This window comes from Leptinotarsa decemlineata, unplaced genomic scaffold (assembly GCF_025532065.1).
Source record: "Leptinotarsa decemlineata unplaced genomic scaffold, Ldec_3_MD MMD2_P_RNA_scaffold_10, whole genome shotgun sequence".
NCBI classification, from domain to species: Eukaryota; Metazoa; Arthropoda; class Insecta; order Coleoptera; family Chrysomelidae; genus Leptinotarsa; species Leptinotarsa decemlineata.
In genome coordinates this window covers 348,825-365,852 of record NW_027412524.1, presented here as the reverse complement: position 1 = coordinate 365,852, position 17,028 = coordinate 348,825, and the positions used below count along the sequence as shown (strand labels likewise).

The window sequence follows — 17,028 nt, the reverse complement described above, 5'->3', positions numbered from 1 at the left end:
ACTAACTGATTACATTTAAATCAGAGTGTAATCAGTCAGTTTTGAAAATGGTGTAATAGCCGAAACTAGTCAACAATAAAGAAATATTGTGGAAAATAGACAAAAGTGTGTTTTTGTAGTGTATCCTCAGTGAACATGAATTTTCACAAAATAAACAAGTCGTCAATCAAAGAAGTGATTTGAAAAAGTGCTATCTCAAGTAACTTCAGAAATATTATGAACCGGGCCGTATTTACTCTTTGTTACATTTTCTACAGTGGTGTTTAGATATATGAGGGCTAATATTATCACCTATTTTCAGTTTATTGTATCAATTTGAAACTGTCCTTATAGGACCAAACTGAAGAAACGTTAGTTACAAATACAAGTGATGAAAAACATAGGAGGTTTTTCCGATTTTTCCTTTTTCATTTAGAATTGTGTAACCGTTCGTTTAATAAATCGAATTTAAAATTATATTTCTCATTAGGAGCAATGTAATATTATTATATTCACATCGGATAGTCGTTAGCCAATTTTGAGATTTTTTCTATTATTCAATAATAATAATCTTTATTATTCCCAAGAAACAAGAATGTGTATAACTGGTATAAAATTTGAAATAATGATCAAATTTAATTTCTTGGACACACTTGTATTGGCCAGGTTCACAGCTACTACAGAAATGATAACGATAAATCAAAAAAGCTTTAAAGAACTCCTGTGAGTATTTTCCATAGGAATTTTTCAGTTCTCCCTTTTCGATGAAATTATGTTCATTTGTTTCTAAAATGTTTTGAAAATTCAAATTTCGAAATCTTATTCCTTCCAGAATATCATCTGATGTGTAATCCTAGCTCAATAATATCCCTCAAGATAGAAAAAAAAACAAAAACATGAATTTGAAAAACTGTATTTTCTTCATGTGAGAAATTTCTTCATTGATGAACAGATATGATATAATAAAATATCATTGAAGTCAATCACGAAGTTTCTAACTTTTGTGAATAAAAGAATAGCCGAAACTCAAAAATATTGATATTCTCAATGGTTTCACTTTTTCTTTTCGAATCTTCTTTGTCCTTGGTATGTTCTGTTCGAAGCAAGTATGCGCTGTGATTAGTTCAGGTTTCAATCCAAGGAGAAAATGGTACATATTCAACTGTTTACCAGATAACACCTCTTCATAAAATATATCATTGTTATATGAATCTCTGCTCTAAAAGTGTATTATTTGTGTATTCTGTGATTTGTTTGAGGTGGTTTTATCAAAATCTGACTCAACTTTGCCGATCAGTTTTATGTTCACCACAAACCGGAAAATGCAATAGTATAATATTTCGAAAATTGTGATCAAACTGCATCCCATAAAGAGACTGTAGACACCGCCAAAGGAAGCTAAAACAAAAATAAACAGTCAGCAGTATTAATGATAGAACACCGATCACTACATAATTTGTTTTCTGACAAGATGAGCCGAATGCAATATGCTTAAAGACGTTGAAATTATAAGTATATATTATATATTATATAGTAATATATTATATAATTTAAAAATGAGTACCTATTCAGAAGTTTGATACAATTACAATATTTAATGGCACACTCTCCTCCAAAAGAACCCAAGATAATGAAGTCCCCCAAGGAACCTCGCTGAGTATTATTCTCTTCTTGATTGCAATCAACAGTATCATTAATGACTGTGCAGCCCCTCTGAAAGCTAGAGTTTACGCAGTACTAGCGTACTGATAAGATCATTTTTTTTAATGAAGAAATATTGGAAAATGTAAAGTTTTTTTAAAAATTCGCCAAGAAAAAAATTATCGGTATTGTGATGTGGAATTGCCGGAAAATGTGACTCAAACAGGCGGTTATCATTCGCAATGTTATCGGCTTTTTTCAGCTTCGATGAAGCACCACGTTGAAAAAAATGTTAGTAGATCATCTCAACCATCTTCAACAGGTATTATAAACAAATTTTTTATTTATTTTTCAGAACTGAGTAATAATAATAATACTGAAATTGAATGATATCTGATAATTTTTATAATTTTTTCAACAAATAAATCAAGACAAGAAAATTAATATAAGGAATTTCATATTTCAAAACAAAAAAAAAATTAGAAATGCATTTTTCTTTTTTTTTTCGAGACTAAAATAATTGAATTTTCAATTAAATAATGTATGCTGCAAACGAAATTAATAATTTGATGATTTTTAATAAATTATAAAACTTTAGCAAAAAAAAAATATAAAAAATGAAATATTTCTGTTTTGAACACAGTGCTGTAAACACGTGGTTTCTCAATAACCACTCACAGCGCGAGGAGCTCGGGCCCCGACAGCTGCCAGCATGCCTCGATTAGCTATCCTTGTCGCACTTATGGCTGCGCGTGAGACTTTTTGTTGCGCTTATTTACAAACTTCATTAACGTCAAATAATTATTTATAACCCGCAAAATCGTCAGGCAATTTGCAGGTATTACTGAAATTACTTAATAAATACGTGATTTAAATTTCTGATTGCCTAAAGAATATTTTTTGGTAATTTGAAAAAATTAATTTTGGAGACATCAGTTAATACTTAATAACCGACAAAAACGTCAGGGATTTTTTTTCAGTTCTAAAAATTATAAATTAAAAGATTAAAAAAAATTCAAGTTGCCAAAAATATATTTTTTTGAATTTCTTTTTTGCAAATGTTACATGCTGCGCAGTAGCGAAATGACCGCTAATTCGCTCAACGACTTTCAGGACCGGATTCACCAATTGACAAAATTATAATTTTTCGCAATTTCAGCTTGCCTAAAAAACCTTCCCAAAATTCGTCATCAGCTCTTGGACTATATGTTTAAATGTTATAGCTGTATATAAAACAATTTTCAGCTATATAAAAATTAATTTCACAATATTGCCTATCTAACTCTATTTTTGCAATGTGTCCTTATGTAGTAATCAGTTAACCCAACAATATTATTTTAACAAGCTATATAGTATGCTATTTGTATAGATCCGTCATCGTTATTCATAATATTATTGTGTTTACTTATTTCCACACTCTCATAGGCATCTAGTTGCCTGTTGTTGTTGTTGTTGTTAATTTGTCTAACTAATCTTAATGAACTGAAGTCTATGGAATGGTTTTGTTGCAAAATATGATGGGCGACTGCTGATTTTTCAGGTCTTCCATATTTTGATTGTGCTATGTGTTCCTTATATCTTACTTCAATAGATCTGTTTGTGTGCCCATAATATTTTGCATCGCAGTCCTTACATTCAATTTCGTAAATTCCAGACTTCTCCGAATTCTCGACTTTGTCTTTTGGACTTCCCAAAAGGCTCTGTAGTGTATGACTTGTTTTGAAAGCCACCTTCATACCTAGTTTCATGAAAATCTTTCCAAAGTTCTTTGTATATTGGTGGTATGGAACTGAGATGTATTTATCTTGGTTTTTGTCCTTTCTGAAAGTCGAGATTTCATTAATTCTCAACCTAAACTTCTTCTTTCTCATTATGTCATCTGCAATATCACTCGAGAAACCATTAGTGGCTGCTATTTCCTGTATTGTACGTCTTTGCAGTATGCAAGTCAAGATTGGGTCGATGTTGTAGATCTCAAATCATCGGTTCAACATTTGTCGTCTAAATTGAAGGTGTTGGGTGATGGAGCTGAACATGCAAGCAATTATGATATGAGTGTATGCTATGATGAAAAACAAATCGAATCATGTCTTCGTGATGCTGAAAACTATCGGAGTGGCGCTGAAGTTTGTAACAAATTTTGGATAATTAATTGGAATTGTGGCAACTTTGTGAGGTTATGATTGAACTGAACCTGAGAAGATTCCTGTATAGCCTCCAACCATACTTGCCAGAATGGATTATTCATCACTTTGAATTGAATGATGAAAATCGATAGGATATTGAAGATGGTCGCGAAAATGATGACTATGAGGAAGAAGTTATTTTAGATAGTTTGTATGTTCCTGTAAATCATAAATAATGTCAAATAAAAAAACTTTGTATTATTTTTTATGTTTTATTTATTTAAATCCCATTATATATAATAGAAAATGATTACAAAACAATAAATATGATATATATGAATTAGGAAAAATTACAATACATGATATAAGTCAGTTACAAATGAAAGAAAAAAAATTGTAAAACAGTACATGATGGAGTGGAAAATGAAATATTATTAATAATTTAAAGAGTGTCAATATCTGCTGTGAACTGAACCATCCAAAGCATTGTATGTTGAATCTATATCATGCAAAATTAATGCATATACTTTAGTGTTGTCTGGAAACTTGGTCTTCCTTGTCTCAAACTCAATCTTTATATCAATAATCGATGATTTTGTTGCATTCGGTTGATGGGAGCAATCGATGACGAATAGTGGATTTCTCTCTAAATTGTCCAATGTCCATCAGAGGTTCACTCATATCTTTATCATGATAACTCCGCTGGAAACTCTCAAAAGCATAATAAGCAGGAGCATCAAGTTTTTTATCGAAATTCAAATTCCAACGCTCATATGGATAAACTTCAGAATTCAAGTATACTCGAATACTATTGATATCAGCGGTTGTGAATTTTGTAATATCCTGTGTTCTATCCTCTGATGTTGTAGTACTTTGGAATGCGATGATGACAAAACAAGGAGTTTCCAGAGCGTTAGTTGTTTTGATGGCCCATATGTCTGAAGAGTCCCACGTAATGATGATAGTTCATAGAGGTCCCACATACGATAAGCCAACTTGATTTTGGCATTAAGACCGCTTTTGTTTATTCTACTCAAAAGTTTGAGCTTGTGTTCATCATCTGGTACAATGTGTCTTATTTTCCATTCGATTTTATTCATTTCCAAATCAGCATCAATCTCACCTATATATGAGTTTTTGAATGATCGGGCGATAATCAAAATCAATTCCTGTTTAGCATTCAAGATACTTTGGTAGTAATCTTCAGCAAATCCCATCAAATATTTCAGTGGTAGTTTTCCACTAAAAACATGACTGTTTGTATCCGAAATATCTTGCTTCAATTGTGAAAGTCCCCAGCCAGATGTCAATAATGTGTTAGCATGTGATTGTCCAAATGATATCATGGTTTTCATTGTAGATGTTATGCCAGGTTTTCTAACAACAGCTACTTGTTCACCACCCATTTCGTAACGAATTTCATCAAAGAGAAATGCAATTGCATTATTCGAGAGATAGCATGTTTTCGCTACATCTTTGGGGGTGAATTTACCTTCTATGTAAATGAAGCTCTTGGCAATATCTAGTATAATATCTTGATTATTGATTGCAATTCTAATTTCATCCAAATTCCTGAATAGCGGTGATCCGTAGGGCTTATATGTGTGCTCATGTAAACTTATGAGAGAATGATCGAGCACTGGTTCATCGAATATATTCAACTTTTCACTCTTTGTTTCGAGCACCATTGTTATTTTCTCACTTTCAATCCAATCGATTTCAAAAATTTAAGATCACTCACAGACAGAGCGTTATGTGCTAACTGTTTAGCATACACTTGTGGAATGAGCTTCTCTTTATGCACACTTTTCTTTTTGATAGTGCAGCTCATTTTGGTTTGGGATTGTTTAATACGATTTTGTCTACTGTAAATGAAACCCATAACAATAGTTATTCGATTTTCTTCAATTCCTAAATAATGAAAATATCTTCTTCACTTCCAAAATCGATAAGGTTATTTTTCTCATCCAAAATACGCACTGTAATGTTGTGAATCAATTGACGACCTTCTGGACTGACAGGCATATATATAATACTGTGTGGTTCTTTAGTAAGATTGTATCCAGGTTCGACATCAATATCGAATGAGAAAAGAATGTGGGTATCTTCACCATTTACATATGAACCAGATATTATATTGCAATCTAAGCGGATAAGTCTCACAGTTGTGATATTTATTGGTAATGAGGATTCATGTATCTGATTTGGTGGGAATATTCCATGAGCGAACCACATCATTTCTGCTATAGAATTTGGATGTGTCAGATCAATTCCATATTTGGATCGCATTTCACATTTTGTATTATTATTGGCGTGTAGATAGAAAATATCATCTGCAACGATATCAATTGGTTTTTTATCATGAAACAATCTGAACATGATGTGTTTCTGTATGACGGCATTGATCTCTTCTATTTCGTAAGCACACATGGAATTTCAATTGTAAACTTTTGGAGTATCGATGAGTTGTCATTACTGATTCTGAAACTCACTAAATTATTAGCTTCAGTTATATTATTGATTGTATTGCATCCATAGAATCCCAAAAGTCCTAATCCATAACGGCTGTTCCTATCCAATTCAATTGGTGGAAAAAAATCCGCACACAAGACACTTGTCCCGACAGCTTGTAGCTCGAACTTTCGTGACATGACTGATGAATATTTTGAAACACATTTCAATTTATTGTTGTATACAGCAACAGCACATTTGAGACAATTTACACTTTTTGGAAGGTGTTGTATTGTAATAAGTATCATTTTTATTGATGCCGATATTCACATCCTCTATATTACAAATACAACACATATATTTTCGAGGTATAGGACCATCATCAACATCTGAATCTGAATTTTCATCGGGGTGGTGTTCATAACTATATCTTTGTTTCATTATATCGATGTCATCTTGTAGATGTTTGGGTAACTTTTCCCAAATATATGCAACACATGGAAGTATCACTTCCTTGGGCATATTTGCAAGGATCACTTTATCCATTTTTTTCAAAGTACCATATTTTGAAAACATTCTAAGTGAAAACCCCATTCCCTTGATAGCCTCCCGATCCAGTTTTGGTGTTGTATCCATTTTTTATTTGGAAAATTATTCAGAGAGAAACTGTAAGCACAAGTGACTACAGAGAACTATATTAAATTTCTGTTGACGATCATAGTTATATTTGATTTTTACATTCGAACATTTTCGAAAAAATCGAGTCAATTCCAATGGTGGGAGTAGATCTCCAAAAACTATCGAAATATGTGACTTCTTTCCCGCATTTTTTATATGCCACCCAATGTGTTCCTGGTCCACTCATTCCATCCAAATTAACAATAGCTGTCTCGTTTTGTCTTGGACCTGAAGAGGGTAAACTGTCACACATAAAAACACCACGAAAATGTGGAATTTTCATTTTTTGTGCATAATAACTGAGATCGAGATCAGTAAGAGGCCTCTGAAGTAGGGGTTCAATTAGTTTTTTGTTTTGTTTGTGGCTTTGTATGGTTTCAAATATAGCCCTAAACCTTTACAGTATGATTTGAGGTATATTCCACTTCCGCGTTTACCCAATGCTACAGCCTCCATGGTTTCATTGTGGCGATTGGCTTGCATTAAAGCCGCTCTGCTGGCTTTTGCCGAATTCACGGCCTTGGTAATACCAGCAGCGGCTCCCGCCAAACTCCCTAGTGCGGATAGTGCAGCAAAAATTGGTATCGATGGCAAAAGTCCACCAATCTTGGGAACAGGAATAATGCGTGGTGTGCGGATTTTCTTCTTCCCACCGGCAGCTTTGAGGTATTTACGTGCCGCCTGCAATGCCACAGTGATAGCTTTTTTGCTATTATTCGTCACGAATTGATTCCCACCAGCTTTCTTCAATACATTTCGCACTTTATGGACTATCTCAGCACCAAATGCAAATTTTCTTATTTTATTTTTCTTCGTTTGTTTCCTCTTACATTTTTTCTCATTAGTACTACAACCCATGCCCATATGTCTTTTATTTTTCATAACGTTGGTGACAAGTAATGCAGCTGCTCTTTCCACAATACTCGCATCCTTCGAGTTAACCCTATCCCAAGCGCTGTATTCAAGTTCTTTGTCGGCTAAATCTCTTGCTGCAAGATCGGATGGATGCTCAGAATATTGAATATCGTGTTTTTTGCATTCAATATCTAATTTATTGATTCCAGGATCGTTGCGAGCTTAACGTTATTTCAATTTTGGACCGGTCCACAGTATTGATAACCTCCGGGTAGATGTAATTCGAAAGGAAGTTTGTTTATTAAATCATTAACAAAACCACAACCTCTTTTAATTTTACGATCACTTCCAATACGTCCGTATCGTTTGATGGTACACATTGAAATGAATAAGCTGATAACATTTATTTAGTCTCCAACCACGGCACGATGCGCATTGTAAAACAGAAAGAAAAGTTTGCTGTAGATAATCTAGATGAGAAATTTGATTGTGGATTGAATGGACAAAGGGTATTCAGACATGGTCCACTACTCCCATCAACAGTTCGAGGACTCATTATAGGACCTTCAAATTGTGGAAAGACGAATGCAATGATATCACTATTAACACATCCACAAAGACTGAGATTCAGAAATGTGTATATCTATTCGAAATCACTCAATCAACCTAAATATCAGTACTTGCGAAATGTTTTGGAACCTATAAAAGGATTAGGTTTTTATACATTCAGCAATAATGCAGAAATAGTGGAACCCTCCGACGCTAAGCTTTCACATGATGATGATTTGTACAAATAGAGAATGTCGTTGTAAGAGAGAGCAGTCAGAGTTTCTATAAGTCATCTCTCATTATTTCTAAACGAATTAGTGAAAATGCCGTTTCCAAAAGAGTGGGATGAAAAACCAAAAGTGTGTGTCTACCCAATGATGATAGTGGGGGCTATTGTGTGCTACTTTTGTCAAATAAGTAGACCTAAGGAAACAATTAATCCTTGCACTGGTATATGCAATGATTGTATGTCGCGGATTCAGCTGTCGCCTCCATCTCATCCACCGAAGCGGCCAAAAATAGAATATTGTCAGCAACAGTTACAGTGCCTGAAGTGTTCCGAACCTATAATATCCAATAATATGAGTATTTGTAGAAATATTTGTGCTACATGTGCTGCTATTCCAGCTCCGCTGCTACGTTGTTTGCGTTGTGATACATACACAACGAATTGTTGGAATCATGTATGCACTTCATGTAGAAGTACTTGGATCTGTTTGAGAAGGTTAGTCAACTCTACCCCAATAGGAGAATTCATTTCTCTCAATGTTGCTGTCTGACACATGATCAACAAATATTGGGGACAAGAATCAAAGAACATTCTACGACAGAGACACATCAACACTTTTAGTTTTTTTTGGTTTTATTAATGTCATTGTCTTCTGTTATTGATAAATATATTATTTTGAATCTATTTGTGTTATTTTCTCACATTTTGAAATGCATGCAACAAAGTTTTCCTCTTGAATGACAAAGATCGTCACATGCGTGAACAGTTTAGTGAAAGAGCGCATGTGCTAGTCAATGAAAGTGTGGGCTAGTTGATGGGAGAGGGCTTGCAAAAGCGCATGCTAGTCAATGAAAGAGTGGGCTAGTTGATAGAAAAGCACATGCGTTAGTTTATTTTCTTCTATAAAAGGTGAAGTATCAGTAACACCATCATCTTTCCTATTCACATTCTATTGCTATCACATATCATTCCTCAGACCTAAATAACCATTACCATGAGCTCTATGCCGTTGTTGATTGCTGAAGATGGTTCACCACTTGTTGATATCGACACTGATTTTGAAAATATTCCAGTATTACATTTATTGAGTCAAGATTCGATAAATGATTTTGATATTAACGACTTTTTTAACTTTGCAAATGTGCCGGAACCAAATGAGCAAATTGTTATTGAAAATCCAATCGTTTCGCAATCATCACCACTCAAACACCCTTCATCTACCCTTCCTCTTGGTGTTGATAAGAAATCTGGAACAATCAAGAGGAAGGTTACTAATGCATCTTCATCGATTGTCACTGACTTCAGAGAAAAAAAACAATCGAAAAGTGTTGTGCGAGAGAAAAAACCCACAACGAAAAGTGACAGATCGAAAAGGAAGCCAAAAGATTCACTTAAAGAAATGAAGGGTGATTTAAAAGCTGAATCGCTATCTTCTTTCAGTCCTCTACATCGGTTTGGAGAAATGAAAAAGAAAGAAAAATGCCTCCTTGTAAAGGCGCAGATGGCTATTGTTGAACTTGAAAAGATTGAGCGGGCTATAAATGCTAATAAGGAACTCTTCAAGCATTAGATGCTAAGATTGCATTAGCGAAGGTTGAATTGGCTAAAATGTGTACGGATGCAGATGAACTCCGTTCAAAAATTGTTAAAGATAATCAATTCAATCAACGTTCGAGAATGCAAGCTCAGGCTGAGCTTGAGGAGTCGACTCAACTTTATGAGACGGCATTATCAGTGAGAGATAATTGGCGAAAAGAGTTGGAGACTGCATTTCAAAGTGACGGCGATTAGTTTTGGGAATGATTATGTGTTTTCAATATCGTGAGTTGAAAAATATAAGCGGGAATGGAGTATACAATTAATTTGGTTTGGTATACACAGAACGTTGCGAATGGCTGGGGCAACGTTTACCGCTGCAATATTTTTCAATCCACATACTTATAATTGAAATGAAAACAAAAATGAACTTTAACATTACTGTATTCGTAAATCCAATAGTAGATACATTTAAACCATATTTGATTCATCAATCCAAGAATTTTGTTCACTAGGAAGGCCTAACCACTTTACAAATACTTTATTTTTTCTTCTCTTCAACATTTTCTCAATCAGATATGCGTCAGGATTCTCGGTTCGTAATAACTCTTCTTCGTAAAAACATCCTCTAATCGGTTGTTCATTCATATCTTCAAGATCATAAGTCGTTGGGGTGGTTTTATTAATTTTAACAATCTTGAAGAGCTCCGTGGTAAAGTTCGCAGTGTAAGATTTTTCAAAAATTTTTGTACTTGCTTATACGTACAATATCATTCAATTGGAATTTGGGTTTACTTTGTTTTCCTCCAATTCCATTGATACCTTTGAATTTCAATTTTGTTGTTGAATCAACATTGATGGGTGCTATACCTATTGTACGATGAACTTTATTGTTATATCTACTAGTTATAATTGGAAGAATATCAAGCCATTTGTGGTGACCTCTCATCGGAAATTCCTTGTGAAGCCATGCCTTTATTGTACGAATCACTCTTTCTGCTATAGCCGCCTTCTTTGTGCTAAATGTGAATAATGATTGATATTATATTCTCGCATGAGAGATGAGAATCTTCTATTAAAAAATTCTTTTCCTTGATCGCTTTGTATATGTTTGGGGGAAAACTTGGCTTCCTTCAGTACATATTTCATTGCATTAGTTATTGTACTACCTGTTTCATCTTTAACTGCTACAGTCCCACAAATATTTTGAGTAACAATCAATCACTACAATTATATATCGGTATCCTTCAATAATTTTTGCATAAGGTTTGTAGTTCAGCTAGATCTATTTGCCATAGATCTGCAAAACCTTTGATGGTGGTTATTCTCCTATGAAAATTACGTCTTGCAGGTCTATGTAATTCATTAACAACTTGTCGTTTGACCTCACTTATTTCATTAGTCATTCTATTTCAAAATGATTAAAGGGAAAAGTTGATAATGTTACTGCATTGAATGATGATATGATAGTGATCATTACTTGAGGATATATCAATATATTATACCTCCTTCACGTAATTCTTCAATTATTGAAATTATTTCATTGTCATGTCCAGTATGCCCAGCTGACTTTGAGGCTGCCAATAGTCGTAGACGAGCAACTAACTCTTTCGATTTAGAATTATATGTTTTCTCCATTTTCTTTCGTTTGAGTGCTCCACCAATTCTACTTCTTATTGGACATTGTCGTGAGTCGTGAGAAGTTTGATAACTTCACGAAATTTTTAGAATTCGTGTTTTTAAAACCATTCTTCAGATGATATTGTTTATATGGAGCATTCGTTATTTTCAATATTTTGGAATATACTTGACGAGTTTCTTCATTATCAACATCTAGCGGATTCTTCAAAAAGATCATATCATACAAGTCTGCAGTACCTGCGCATTCATATTCTTTCACTATATTAGCATCCCAAAATGAAATGTTTCCATCTTTGAAATGTACCACTAGACTTCCCATTTTCAGCTTTTGTGTAATAGGATCCATACGTACACCAAATGTTCCATCATATGCTGTATTTCTAGATTTAACATCATTCAAATGTTTCGCCAAAACATCTGCACGACTTTCATTTATATTAGGTGAGGAGTCATTTTCCGAGGAATCGATGTGGGACGATGATGGTGTTTCGAATAGAGTTGTTCTCATATCGTCTTGAAGTGTGCTCGTGTCACTATTCACAGATGATACACTACCAAAAGATTGTTTTCTTCCTACTGAAGTACTCATGGGATAATTTGAAGTAGATTGAACATTTCCATGGGTTGACGATAACATTGATGATTTCGAAGTAGCGTTCGATGATAAAACATTCCATGGTTTCGTTATGGGCTCATACAATTTCACAAGTGTTGTACGATTTTCAATATTATCATTCTTGATAGAGTTGAATTTCTGCCTGACAGCTTCTGTTGTCTCTACTAGTTGGCGTTGCAAATGCATTTCTCTATTTTTATTTTCAGAATCACTTTTCGTATTTATAATGCTCTTTTTAAATTATAGCTCAATTTACTAATGAAGTGATCTCTACAATATTCAGTGATCAAATAAGTTTGAATAATAAGATCATGGATATATAAAACTATCGAATCTTTTGCGATATCTACCTTCATCTATTTTTCTGTCCTTATCAATGACTAGAAATCCATATTGGTCCTCCCAGCATTTAACACACATCAATTGGAATTGTTTGAATGTTACATCGGGTGAAACATGATCTGAATAAATGTGGTGAAAATTCGTCTCATCTTGTTTGAACATTATAATGAAATTGGTATTGTCACGCACTAATTGTTTGGGTACCCGTGAATATGTCTGTGCTAGATAAAAACAATCAACATCCTTATGACGTCCCATACAGAAATATGATCTAATGATATCCGGTTTTCCACATATCACATCATCGAAAATGAAAACAGAATTAGGGTTAGCGTCGGAGGGTTCCACTATTTCTGCATTATTGCTGAATGTATAAATACCTAATCTTTTTTTTATAGGTTCCAAAACATTTTGCAAGTACTGATATTTGGGTTGCTTGAGTGATTTCGAATAGAGATACACATTTCTAAATCTCAGTCCTTGTGGATGTGTTAATAGTGATATCATTGCATTCGTCTTTTCACAATTTGAAGGTCCTATAATGAGTCCTCGAACTGATGGTGGAAGTAGTGGACCATGTCTGAATACCCTTTGTCCATTCAATCCACACCCAAATTTCTCATCTAGATCATCTACAGCAAACTTTTCTTTCTGTTTTACAATGCGCATCGTGCCGTGGTTGGAGACTAAATAAATGTTATCAGCTTATTCATTTCAATGTGTACCATCAAACGATACGGACGTATTGGAAGTGATTGTAAAATTAAAAGAGGTTGTGGTTTTGTTAATGATTTAATGAACAAACTTTCTTTCGAATTACATCTACCCGGAGGTTATCAATATTGTGGACCGGGTACAAAATTGAAACAACGTTTAGCTCGCAACGATCCTGGAATCAATAAATTAGATATTGAATGCAAAAAACACGATATTCAATATTCTAAGCGTCCATCCGATCTTGCAGCAAGACATTTAGCCGATAAAGAACTTGAATACAGCGCTTGGGATAGGGTTAAATCGAAGGACGCGAGTATTGGGGAAAGAGCAGCTGCATTACTTGTCACCAACATTATGAAAACTATAAGACATATGGGCATGGGTTGTAGTACCGATAAGAAAAAATGTAAGAGGAAACAAACGATGAAAAATAAAATCAGAAAAGTTGCATTTGCTGCGAAATTTATTGAAGAAAGCTGGTGGGAATCAATTTGTGACGAATAATAGTAAAAAAGCTATCACTGTGGCATTGCAGGCGGCACGTGAATACCTCAAAGCTGCCGGTGGAAAGAAGAAAATCCGCACACCACGCATAATTCCTGTTCCCAAGATTGGTGGACTTTTGCCATTGATACCAATTTTTGCTGGACTATCCGCACTAGGGAGTTTGGCGGGAGCCGCTGCTGGTATTACCAAGGCCGTGAATTCGGCAAAAGCCAGCAGAGCGACTTTAATGGAAGCCAATCGCCACAATGAAACCATGGAGGCTGTAGCATTGGGCAAACGCGGAAGTGGAATATACCTCAAAACCATACCGTAAAGGTTTAGGACTATATTTAAAACCATACAAAGCCACAAACAAAACAAAAAACTAATTGAACCCCTACCTCAGAGGCCTCTCACTGATCTCGATCTCAGTTATCATACACAAAAAATGAATATTCCACATTTTCGTGGTGTTTTTATGCGTGACAGATTACCCTCTTCAGGTCCAAGACAAAACGAGACAGCTATTGTTAATTTAGATGGAATGAGTGGACCAGGAACACATTGGGTGGCATATGAAAGATGCGGAAAAGAAGTCACATATTTCGATAGTTTTGGAGATCTACCCCCACCATTGGAATTGACTCGATTCTTTCGAAAATGTTCGAATATAAAAATCAAATATAACTATGATCGTCAACAGAAATTTAATACAGTTCTCTGAGGTCACTTGTGCTTACAGTTTCTCTCCGAATAATTTTCCAAATAAAAAATGGATGATACAACACCAAATCTGGATCGGGAGGCTATCAAGGGAATGGGGTTTTCATTAGAATGTTTTCAAAATATGGTACCTTGAAAAAAACGGATAAAGTGATGCTTGCAAATATGCCCAAGGAAGTGATACTTGCATGTGTTGCACATGAGATTGCATATGTTTGGGAAAAGTTACCCAAACATCTACAAGATGACATCGATATAATGAAACATAGATTTTGTTATGAACACCACCCCGATGAAAATTTAGATTCAGATGTTAATGATGGTCCTATACGTCGAAAAGCTATGTGTTGTATTTGTAATATAGAGGATGTGAATATCGGTATCTATAAAAATGATACTTATTACAATACAACACCTTCCAAAGAGTGTGAATTATCTCAAATGTGCTGTTGCTGGGTACAACAATAAATTGAAATGTGTTTCAAAATATTCATCAGTCATGTCACGAAAGTTCGAGCTACAAGCTATCGGGACAAGTGTCTTGAGATTCTATAAATGCAATACAATCAATAATATAACTGAAGCTAATAATTTAGTGAGTTTCAGAATCAGTAATGACAAGTCATCGATACTCCAAAAGTTTACAATTGAAATTCCATGTGGTGCTTACGAAATAGAAGAGATCGATGCCGTCATACAGAAACATATCACATTCCTTTAATTCCACATTCACATTCCTTTAATTTTTATTTATTCAATTATTATATTTTTACTTGTAGGTTATTTCACTATCATTTCATTTCAGGTTTATTGTTGCTTAATATAATTGTTATTTTCAACTATTTTTTTAATTATTTTTTTTTACATGTTTCAGGGATTTCAAATCATTTTATATAATAGACAATGGAAGTCCGAACTAGTGAAATATATCATATTTATTGTTTTGTAATCATTTTCTATTGTATATAATGGGATTCAATAAATAAAACATGAAAATAATACGAAGTTTTTTTATTTGACATCATTTATGATTTACAGGAACATATAGACTATCTAAAATAACTTCTTTCTCATAGTCATCATTTTCGCGACCATCTTCAATTTCCTCTCGATTTTCATCATTCAATTCAAAGTTATGAATAATTCATTCTGGCAAGTATGGTTGGAGGCTATACAGGAATCTTCTCAGGTTCAGTTCAATCATAACGTCACAAAGTTGCCACAATTCCAATTCATTATCCAAATATTTGTTACAAACTTCTGCACCACTCCGATAGTTCTCAGCATCACGAAGACATAATTCAATTTGTTTTTCATCATAGCATACACTCATATCATAAACGCTTGCATGTTCGACTCCATCACCCAACACCTTCAATCTAGACGACAAATGTTGAACCGATGATTTGAGATCTACAACATCGACCCAATCTTGATTTGCATATTGCATCCACATCTTAGAATGGTGGAACTGTAATCAAATAAAAGAAAAAACAATTAGCAACCTCCAACTTGTTTCCATGATATAATACTCACATTCCCATTTTATTTGTACTTATAAAGTGAGTGTATTCAACTAAGTTAGTAATGTTTATATTTCCATATTATTATCATCTCAATTATCCAATATACGAATATTATTAAAACAAAAAGAATTTCACTACTATTATTATTCAATCATATTGAATTTGACTAGAGATCGCGTTTTCATACCTGCAAAACTTTGCGGGCTCTGACCTAAATACACCATCGTATATTCACCACCGATGAGTTGATACAAGTTATATCGTCATCACTGAATTGCAACGAAATACGTTTTGGTAGCCATGTTTTTAAATAATTTATCATTGCTTACATCTTCCAAAGTTAATAAAATTGATTTCCCTAATCTTGTAGAATAAGTTGACATTTTCCTAATTATATATACTTCATCAATTGGTAATGATGATAAAGCCTTTCGCTCTAGTATTTCAACCTCCTGTACAATCAAATTATTGATTTTATGTAAGTCTACTTTGAAACGGACATGATGAAATATGTTGAAAATATTAAACAATTTTCAACAGCAAAATACACTCACCGTCTTCCTTCTATTACGAACTGAATAACACTCTACCAATTGCTTACTGCTGCAGATATATTCGTCTACTGATTTCATAGTGTGCCAGGCATTTCTTTTATGTTGAACGCGAGAGTCACCCCACCATGAAACCGTGAAAGGTTCACATTGCTAGTTGCTACCCACTAGAGATGCCTGAGGTCACAGTCAAGCCCACCTCCCAACTGGATGCGATAACAGATATCGATACAAACAGGCAGTGGTCGTTGTGCTCTCGGAGAGAGCAGCAGTCCTCGTCCACTGCATTGTCACCATCGATAGCACAGGGCTATAGAGATGCGTTACGTCACAGCCTTCAATGCATCGAGAGAGAGGTGAGGGCAGCAGCAGCAACCGTTGA

At 34.3% G+C, this 17,028-nt stretch overlaps 1 protein-coding gene across 2 annotated transcripts in view; it reads right to left on the bottom strand.

The window, feature by feature from the left end:
• Positions 1–876: 876 nt before the first annotated feature.
• LOC111510307 (sodium channel protein Nach) overlaps positions 877–17,028 on the bottom strand; it is a 260,847-nt gene continuing 244,695 nt past the window's right edge. For both annotated transcript variants that reach the window (XM_074186568.1, XM_074186573.1), the window contains one exon: positions 877–1,377. In XM_074186568.1, the coding sequence (XP_074042669.1) occupies positions 1,199–1,377 (179 nt within the window). In that variant the 3' untranslated portion in view covers positions 877–1,198. The remainder of the gene's footprint in view (positions 1,378–17,028) is intronic.